Below are 10824 nucleotides of genomic sequence, written 5' to 3' on the forward strand. Positions count from 1 at the left end.
TCATGTGGGCCTGGAAGTCAAAAAGTCTATTTTCCAAATGTTGGAATTATTTATGTAATTTTGATATGCAGGAAATTGTCCCTCCTTTCTCTCCACCTCCACCCCCAGTTTTTGCTCCAGACACCATGTAGGAGTGTTTTATTACAGGTTTCATGCCATTGATTAGGTGCCATCAAGTTGGTGTTGACTCTTAGTGACCACATAGGTTTTCTCCAGGACGATCTGTCCCCAAGTTGGTCCTTCAGGTCTTGTTTTCTTTTTAGACATTGTGCTTGAGTAAGCAACACACCAAAATGACCTAAATACTACAATCTGTGCTGAAACTTGTTTGGTGCATGGTACAACATTGTGTTAGCACAGTAACCTGAGTGATTTTTTTTTTTTAATTTTAACCTACCATTTTAAGCAGGTTAAACATATGCAGACCCAGCAAAAGATTTATCACATCCATTACATGCTGGGCTGGTTCTCTGTCTCAAGCATGATGAAACAAATAAGCATTATTTCCCTTATAAGAGTCTAATACTCTGAGATCACTTTGCTGTCATGTTGGATTTTCTTCTCTGAAAGTAAGAATAAATTGCAGACAGATGAAATTGGGGAAGTGGGGAGATTTTTAACTGGTATGTGGCAGGACTAAGAATAGACCTTGATTTATTATTCCTCTTCTTAGTGTGTTCTGATATATCAATCTGGGGTCTCAGTCAAATACCCTAATTTCAGTTCCCAGCTTTCCCATAATACAATTAATTGCGTTAGGCAGAATTCAAGAGGAATAAGATAGAGAGCAGGTTAAACTATGGAATAATAAAGAAGAAAATTGGGTCAGTTTGCTGTTTCTTAAGAAAGGAAGAAGCAAGTAGGGATGGGTGAATCTGTTTGTTCTGAGTTCTTTCCATTTCTCATTCAATCTGTCAATTTCAATGTCTCGTTTCTTTGTAGGCATGTTCAGTTCATCCCTGTGCCGGTACTAGTTTGAGGAATATTGTTTTAACAGTTGGCACTAAAATTGGAATGTGTGGTTTGTTTGCCTTTCTCCAAATGTGAGTTTGCCTAGCAACATCTGTGTGCATTTTTTATTTATTTGTGCACATTAAGTTCGCAGATCTATGCCTTGTTGTGTAGTTTTCTCCTGTATACTTTTAATTGCTATTACCGGTGAAGTACATGGCAAAATTCGGAGAAATGTGAATTTCAGTAACTGATAGTGACCGTTCAGAAATATACAAGTAGGAAAGTTTGCTTGCTAATATGAATTAAATACATTTCTCTCCTTTGCTAGAAGTAAATAGGACATTTAAGAGAAACTTGGCATCCCAGAATAAGAATCTTCTCAGTAACACTAAGGGCTTTCTCTTTTTCAGCCTGAAGAATCAGTAGACAGTCATCCAAGATTGAAGTTCAGCCTCTAATACTTCTGCAAAAACAAGTCCTCACACATGGACAGATGCTTTCTTGGACAATGAGCACTTCCTATGTGACATCATTAATGTATAGCTAACCTTTGCTTTGAGCAATGAATGGATTTTACTTTTTATTTTTATTTTGTGGTGAGTAACAAGATTCAGATGGATTTTTTTATACCCTTTGGAGATAGAGTCTATATATTCAACATAAAATCAAGAGTATGTTTTAATATGTAAGATATATCATCCATCTTCAGAGGCCAATGGAATAAAATATTTTTTCTTTTTTTTCGTATTTATTCTCAGATTTCTTCAGAGAGTATAAGATCCTATTAAATTATCTATAATTGTGATGTAAGTAACAAGTCTTCAAGAAATAAACTTGATATCTTCACCATATTCCTGCATGATTTTTGTCATCCAGAGTGGGAGAGCAAAAAGGAAGAAAAACATTACTCTCCAATTTTGAGTAGTGTAGAATGAATTATGTCTTCCAGTATTTGATTTCCAATAAGGTTACTGAAAAAGGAAAGCAAAATAAGACACATTTCCAGCTGTTCACTTATTTTTCTCTAATAGTGAACTGAAGTAGTGAGTTACAATGGAGTCAAAATGAAAAGGATTTTCAAGAAAACTCTAAAAAAAAACCCTAAAAGAACAATTCCCTGTCCTCCCCAATCAAAACTTAGCTTCTTGAGAAGGAATGTTGAGTGTCAATTGCAGGGATGTCTTCAGAGGGGTTAAAAAAGTCAAGATGGGAGCAACACATGTAAAAAGGGGGTGGGCCTTTTGTCATATGGTTGCGGCTATCTTTTTTTATATATTTACTGTATAAATTTTATTAAATTTCCAAAAGGTTAAAATACAAGAAGGTCAGGAAGGAAGGGGGGGGGGAAGGGAAGGGAAGGGAAGGGAAGGGAAGGGAAGGGAAGGGAAGGGAAGGGAAGGGAAGGGAAGGGAAGGGAAAGGCAGGCAGGAAGGCAGGCAGGCAGGCAGGCAGGCAGGCAGGCAGGCAGGAAGGAAGGAAGGAAGGAAGGAAGGAAGGAAGGAAGGAAGGAAGGAAGGAAGGAAGGAAAAGATCAGTAAAGAAAAGGCATAGAAAAAGAAAGGTAGCTTCCAACTTTCCTTGGTACGGGTATAAATGTAAAATATATTCACTTCTTACTCTAGTATCTAAAAATGTACATAGTAGAAAATAATGTTTAGTCTAACATTCAAAAAAATCCATAGACTCAATCTATTTCAACAATACATATGATTTGTACAAGATATTTCTTAAAGTATAACATCAATCATCAAATCCCAAAGTCAAAATTGCATTTTTTTCAATGTCAAGCAAGAAGTCCAAGAGTGGTTTCCAATTAGGAGCAAAGCTAGACAGTGTCCTCTATGGTTGCGGCTATCAAGGTGACTCTTTTGACCCTCCCGACCAATTGGAAAGGAAGAACAGAATGTGAGATGCTGTTGGAACTGGGCTGGCTTGCTGGAGTAACTGGAATGAGAGTATGGCTGATTGGGGAGAGGAAATCTACTGCCAGGTCTGGTTACAGGTTCTTTCTCTCAATGAATGGCTTCCTCCGTGTTTGCCACATTTTGTGAGATGCAAAGTTGTATGGAGACCCATTAAAAAGAAATTGGAAGGAAAGAAACTGAGAGAGAGAGAGAGACCATATACCCTACTTAAAGCCAGCTGGAATGCATAAAATAATTTATAATATATAAAATATATAATATATAAATAAATATTATATATATATAATATATATAAATAAATACGAAATAAATAAATATAAAATATATAATAATAAAATAATTGACGCATCATCAACAAATAGCAAGCTGAGAAAGTTGAGGTCACAAGTCAGAAGGATGGATTTTGGCCATAGGGTTCACACACACAAACACACACACACACACACAACTTGATCTTAACCAAAAGGCAGAGAAATGAATTAATATTGGATGGATAGTTGGATAGTTTGGGTATCCATATGCATCCTTATTTAACCCCTTTCTGGGTATTTCCTGGTTTTGAAAGTGCTCCTTGGGGATTACGTCTCATTCTTAGAAATGTATTAGCGTAGTTTCTGAATGTGCAAAATCAGTGGATGAACTCATAACCTTGCTCTTGAAATGGAATCAAATGCAAATTCACAGTCGAAGATGACCACACATAGGCTTATATTTTCCCATTAAATTGTGTAAAATTAAACAAAACAGCAACAACAAACAACCCCAACTCTTCCTTTTTTCTTCATTGTCACCTCTGGTCAGATGGCCTTGGGAATTGTTTGTCACTATGCCAATCTTCCCCCCTCTTTTGATTGCCGATAAATTTAGGTTAAGGATCCATCTGATGAACAGCACTTTGTCTCACAATTCATGCCCAACTCTTTAGGCAAGGACATTGTTTTCAGACCTTAGGGAGATGGTTGGTTTTATTTTAATCATTGAGTGAGTAATAGGTGCTAGGGCTGTGCAGATCTTTGATGGAGATCTTGGAAGAACACTTAAGGAAGCACCTGCTCACGGTCAACATGGCCCCCTAGGAGTGAAGCAAAGAGGACCACCAAAAAGGATGCCAGATGTCACATCAAATGTAGTGTCTCTGCCTTGACCTTTGCATCATGTTGCTTCTGTGATATAAAATTCCTCCCTACGGGAAACCAGCTTGGCCTCACACAGGTCAATAGATATAGAGGCAGGGATGTCTGCAGGGCAGGATCAGAAAAGTCAAGACGGTGGCCCTGATGGTGTCATCAAAGCTCCTCCTGGTTTTTATGTGGGACCACTTCAAAAGCAGGCAGAGCTTCAATCGTACCATCACAGCCTGCATCTTGACTTTTTGATCGTACCCTGTAGATACTCCTGTAAGAGGTCAAAGAATTTGGGATCAAAGGGAAGATTAAGGGTAAAAGTCTGTATCATCTGAGTGGAAACCTAGATTCAGACTATTGTTCAGTCGTTAAGTGGTATCCGACTCTTCGTGACCCCATGAACCATATTGCGCCAGGCCTTCCTGTCCTTCACTGCCTCCCTGAGTTGGCTCAGTTTCATGCTCATTGCTTCAGTGATGCTATCTAACCATCTCATCCTCTTCTCCTTTTGCCTTCGATCTTTCCCAGCATCAGGGTCTTCTCCAAAGAGATCTCTCTTCGCATTAGGTGACCAAAGTATCTGAGCTTGAGCTTCATTATCAGTCCTTCCAATGAGCAATCAGGGTTGATTTCCTTTAAGATTGACTGGTTTGACCTCCGAGCAGTCCAGGGGACTCTCAAGAGTCTTCTCCAGCACCACAGTTCTACTATAATGTGGTTATAGTACTCTTCAGGTCAGGAGGAGAATATTATATATTCTCCCAGTCTTTGGGCTAGGGTGGCTAGAACCCCTTGTTGAAAGTGCTTGACATATGTCGCACATGTTTTGGTATTGGTTATCCAGGTTATTCGTCTTGTTCATTTACTCACTGTATTTTTATTTACCCAATGTATTTTTATCTTGTTTTCCATATATTGTGAGCAGCCCAGAGTCGATTTGGAGCCAGGCGGGCCCAAAATAGAATCAAGTAAAGCAATAAATAAATGATTCGCATTGCCTGAAGGAGAAGCTGTGATTCTTTGTAGTCCCTCACTGAGAAAAGAAGGTGGAATGCAAAGACAGTTTCTTTACAAATCAGAAAACAGTCAGACCTTCCCCTCTGGAGGAGCAGAAGCCAGACTGGCTTTCCTTGTTGCTTTTTAAAGTCTTCTCAAGAGCCTTTGGCATCAAATAGGACATCCCATAAATATTTAAAGAGTCGACCCAGGGAACTGGATTTATTAGACCCTAGTTATGCCAAGGGCTGAATGACCCCTTTTACCAATGAAAGATATGGGCCTGCAAGATATGGGTCTGGGTGCTGTCCCAAAAGGACCACTTTTGCAGCCCTCAGTCTTTCAAAGGCAACTGAGCTTTCATTGTGCTGTTGGGGGCACCATCTTGACTTTTCTGACCCCTTCTACAGATGCCCCTGCTCTGAAGTCCTGACTGAGACAGGCAAAAAATATTTGCCAGCCTGGTGACACAGGAGAACCTTGTTTGAAAGAAGTAACCAGGTTACATACAAATTCCTAAGACTCCAGTAAGGCTGCGGGAAGAAGGGAAACGCTTCAAACCTGTTGTATTCCTCTTGGGCTCCATCCATTAAATTCAGCCTCCATCAGTGATCAGATACACAGCCTTGCATTTTCTCACTGAAAGAATTTTGCCGGCGTCCTGGCAAGGTAGATCCTGAACTGCTGATGTGATCCATGTACTTGGTCTCATCTTGGGTCAGCTATGATCAAAGATAATACAAGAAACACCAAAGGGTTCAAGGTTCACCCTGCCAGCATACAAGCTGTTCTTGAGACCATTATGATGGGCTAAAAGCCATTAAACGTTGTGATTTAGACATACACATACACACACTGTCAGCCTCACCAGGTAGTCCAGACAAGAAGCACATCCAGAAGTATGAGCTCTAACTTTATTGTAAGGTTACTCGAACAGAATCTTGCAAGTCTGAAACCGCATCTCTCCTCGCTCGCCTCTACAGCCCAAGAAACTAGGGAGGGTCCCTTCTGAGACATTTTCCACACCCCCATTCCTTCTACAGGCTCAGCTGCCTCTTATCTGACCATTGTCTAGTCTGCAGCTCTTCCTCTCCCAAGGTCCTTCCCACAGACCATTACACAGAGAGAGAGACGGAGGGAGGCCACCTGATTCTAAATGATTCTGGGTGGTTTACACCAGAAAATCAGGAACAAAAAATTAAGAAACTGATCATAGATGTCCAAAACAGAAAAAACCAAACCTAATAAGAAAAAAACGATGGGGCTTAGCAGCCCCCAAGGCTTGGGAGAACAACCAGGTTTTCAAAGGCTTTTGCAAGATCATTAGGGTTTTCTAAACCTTCTTAAACCAAGCCAGATATATTCCAGAAAGCATCTACACAAAACTGAAGCAAGAGGCATATGGAGACAGCATTACTGGAAAGCAGATGAAACAAGTAAATTGCAACAGAAAAACATCATATCTTTAAATTAACAGTCCAAAGTTCAGGTAAGTAGGGTAATCTTTTCTTGCTCTCACCCCCAATCAAAATGACCAGAAGAGATGGGTTGAATTATTTTATGAGGAGATATTAATGGAATTGAAGGAGGAATTTCAGTGATGCATTTTGTCCGTTACCACCACCACCCCCAGAAACTGGCAGTGCATCTTGCAACTCCCATACCTACCCAGAATGAGATATACATTATGGATGTGTGTGCACTAAAATGGACAGTTAGGAAGACTCGCCCTGTCTGGAAAATATTTTATTATGGAAAAATATAATGCAAAAAAGTGTGCACCCTTGGAAAAATGGAAAATGCATCTATCAGAAGAAAATATGAAAAATGTAAATGTGAGTTAGTGGGGTGTGGAATTTTCTGGTTGAATCACAAGAAGGGTGGAAATGGATCAACATGAATGTATGGTCAGGAACACAAGAACCTGAACAAACCCAAAATATATGGATTTACTCATCCCAAAGGCATAATTGGTGCCATATTTCCAGAATCAAGGGCTCAGCAAAGCCTTCAAGACAACTTTGCTGGACCCATGTTCACCCAATTCCAGGGAAACCCTCTGTGACCTCTTTTTGTCATCCTGGCCATCCCAGGATTCCTCATCTTCAGAAGATGATCCTCCCGGAGAGTCTGTAGTTCCTTAGCTATGCAGGTGTCAAGAGCTCTTTAAATCAAGTCAACGGTGAGCAGGGAAGGGATTAAGGGGCCACTTGGCCCTGGCAGTCAATATAAGGCTTCGGTTAAGATCTTGGCAAGGTGGTCTAGCCAATAGTTTCCTGCATGGAACTTTTAAAGTTTTTCAAAGTACTTGATCTGCCAGAACTCTGAATTCCATGTTTCTTTTACACTCTGTGAGTACTGATCCTTAACTTGCTTTTTTGAACCCCTTAACCAGAAATTTAAAAGTTGGCATATCTTTATTTAAATTTTAAAAAATGTTGGTTTATCTCTCTATCTATATATCCAGTATCCTGCTTACTACAATGGCCAAGGAGATGACTGAAAATCTATTAAGAAAAGGGTTCTTCTGTATTTGTTCTTTCTAACAGCTGGCCTGCAAAGGTAAACTCTAATCTTGCTGTCACTGTTATTGATGATCAGCCTTTTATTTACCTTGGCTGATATTGAAAAAAGACAAGCAGAATCAGGCCTGGTTCACTCTTGGATGGGAGACCCCATAAAATCCTAAAGCTTTAAACTAGATTGGTCCTTGTAGTCCCTAAGCACCCTTACCTTTTATCATTGGTTCATTAAATTCCCTTTTTAGAGCTACCTATATTAATGACCCTGTGTCAGAAGATCCAACCAGTCAACCTTTGCTAACGTTGTACCCTCAAATGTATGTTCTGATTGGGGATGACATAAGAGCCCTGGACAAAAAATGCTGCCATCAACTTAAACAATGTTTGGGATGAAGATGGGCTTCTTTTCATCTGCCCTACTCATTGTGTATATATTTAAGCCATCACAGGCACAATGTGGTCAATCTTAGCTTCAGTGTACCTTAATTTACATGGGTGGCAGAGTGGAGTTACACCTCTGTACCACCCAGGATCTATGGAGCTAAGGGAGATCTAATCAGTGGCAGATCAAGAGGGGTATTAGCAGCTACAGGAATGGGTGTCCCACTCAGATATCGATCCCGAATGAGGAAGCCAGTTAGGATGGACATTTGTGCATAGCTAAAATTAAAAAATTAAAAGGAAATGGAAAATTTACACATGCTAACTCATATGTACTGTATAGATGCTGATTTGTTTTTGTATAGAATTTTTATTAATTTTGATGATAGTAAAATCTAATACAAGCTAAGCATAAACAAAGAGAAGAGAAAGAGTAAAAATGTACAAGGAAAAAGGAAAAGAAAGAAAGAAGTGAGAATATAATAAAGAGAAAAGAAATATGTGAAGAAGTGCCTTCCAACCTTCATCACAACAAGTATAAACAAATTTAGTGACGTTTTACCCCTTCTAAGGTTTCAAACAATTATCTCTTCATTCCGTATCCCATCCCTTATCTATAGGCGAATTCATAAAACATCATCTGTTCAGTCCTGGTGTCAGCAGAAAGTCCATAAAGGCTTGCCCAAAGTAATAACATATCTTGTTTTAACCTTGATCAGATAAACCATCTTTGTATTCCTTCCTTTTACTTCTAATAGTCTTAATCTTAAGATATGTATAGATGCCAGTTTAGAAAGAATTATTATGATTTGTTTGACTATCTTTTAAATATAAATATTTTCACATGTAGAAATTCAAAAAATACATTGAACATAAGACCTCTAGCCTGTGAGAATTAGTTCTCTCACAATCAGTGAAATACTGTTCATGATAGCAAATCTGACAAATACAAAAATGAAGGACAAAGATGGAAATACACCAGCCCACCCAAGGGAGGGGGCCAAGCAGACAGTTATGTAGGGCAGGAAGGAAAGCAAAGTCCAAGAGGGTTTGTTTCTATATATAAAGCTTTTTCTTGAATCATAGCAGTTGCTGAAATTGTGGAGTCCTTGGGGTTCTCTGAGCTTGGTTGTTTTCCTGCAAACGTTTCATTTGCAAGAAATCAACCAAGCTCAGAGTACCCCAAGGACTCCACAGTTCAACCCTGAGCTACACATATTCTCTTCTATTAGTTGCTGAAATTCTTTGAATCTGACTTCCTAATATTTACACTACTTTCTTCAGTAAATATTACTTATCTGAAGCTCCTGGGTTTATTGTGAGCTTTACGTAGTCCATTCCTGCCTGTGGGATGAAGCCTAGCATGACCATAATAGAGAAGGCTATGATCAGATGACTTGCAATTCTACCCCAGATGCTGTTCTTACTTCAGAGAAGGGGGTCTTGATCTTGACTTGGGCTTCAAAAAGATTATAGTCCATTGTAAAGTAAAGCACAGTTGGGGCTGGGTGGGGCTTACAGGATATGACTTCAGGGGTCTTCTAAGAACCCCTTGTTAAATTTGGGGGAATTATCACAGCCCCTAGTTCAATAAAATTTAATATTGCAAACATGGAGAGTAGGGAGACAATGTGGAGAGGAACATTGAGGAAGAATCCACTCACAACAGCCTGGTCATGTCTATAGGGATGAAGGTATTAAGGCAAGTGCCACAAGTCCTGCAGCACAAATCCATGTAAGGGCTTCCAAGTAGAAGAATGTTTCAAGAAGACCCAAAAGAAGGTGACCTCCATACTACCTACAACTTTAATCATTCTCTTGACTCTTAGCTAAGATGGTTCCAGGAAAAATAAAGCAAGAGAAACAGGATGTCTTCATTTTACTGAACCACCAAATAAAAAAAATATTCTCACTCCCCTCTGGGACTGAAGAACTTCTTAGTAACAACTTGATAGCCCATCTTTTCTCAAAGCCATGCCAAAATCCAGTGGAACAACCTTCTCCAACATATTGAAGAAATTTGTTCTACAACTAGGTTGCAGCTGCAATTTCTATTCAGTAGAGCCATGCGGGAGACTGTTGTAGAGCTTTATTCTGATAGAAGGGAGAAGCCAATGCCCAGGCTGTAGACTGAATATGAGGCTCCAGTTCTCCACAATGTTCTGTATGCAGAAATCTAGTAGGCTGAATACTGTGCTAAACTAGATGTTCTTGTTTGGCATGATGGACTAGGAAAAATGATTATGGTTGGTGAACTGAGAGAAATAGAAGGGTGGATGGGCGGATGTAAGAGATCATGGGAATGTCCTTGAAGAGCTGTGAGTTGTTATTGGAGCTTGGAGATAGATCAAAATGGTGAATGTGTAACAAGCAGTCACAAAAAGTTGTGACTGACTTAATGGCACCTACCTAATTAAAATAATAACCCTTCTTATTAACCCCCCACCTCTTGCCACTAGCAAAAAAAACTAGGTGACCATAGTCAATGAAAGTAATTCTACTCTGTTCTCCTTTATGAAGTTTTCTCCCTCCAATGATTAATTTCTCTTTAGTCAGTATTTTAAGTCATTTGTCTTTGTCAGCTTCCTGCTGAATCCATTTAATTAGCAACTCCTGACCTTTAAAAAGCACACTCCATGAAATGCAATGATAAATGGAAAAAAATCTAGCCTGATCTCCTTTCTGGTGATCACAGAATAATTTGCTGGGGCTGGCCCTCTCAGATGATCTGGCAGCTAAGACTTCCTTGAGAAACTGTTTTTGGAACTCTCTCTTTCCTTAGGAAAAGGGAATGAGATGACTTTTTGACCACCTGGTATAGCATAAGCCAAGATGGGTGAATAAAAGAAGAATTTGAATGAAAGAGACATAATTTATAATAAAGACATTGTATTCTAGATCAGCCTTCCGCAATCTGTTGAT

General features: G+C 39.4%; 1 protein-coding gene across 3 annotated transcripts in view; it reads left to right on the forward strand.

Annotated features, from left to right (window-relative positions):
- The window catches only part of ZMAT4 (zinc finger matrin-type 4), a 127889-nt gene extending 126124 nt beyond the window's left edge, over positions 1 to 1765 (forward strand). For all 3 annotated transcript variants that reach the window (XR_015798128.1, XM_088151963.1, XM_088151965.1), the window contains exon 7: positions 1365 to 1765. Coding sequence is in view for 2 of the 3 variants with exons in the window: in XM_088151963.1 (XP_088008089.1) it covers positions 1365 to 1380 (16 nt within the window). In the remaining variant the exon portion in view is untranslated. The remainder of the gene's footprint in view (positions 1 to 1364) is intronic.
- The last annotated feature ends 9059 nt before the right edge of the window (positions 1766 to 10824 follow it).

The sequence above is a fragment of the Python bivittatus genome, unplaced genomic scaffold (genome assembly GCF_059951505.1).
Source record: "Python bivittatus isolate LINGU-HERP-01145 unplaced genomic scaffold, Pbiv_v1 ctg000680_np1212, whole genome shotgun sequence".
Lineage (NCBI taxonomy): Eukaryota > Metazoa > Chordata > Lepidosauria > Squamata > Pythonidae > Python > Python bivittatus.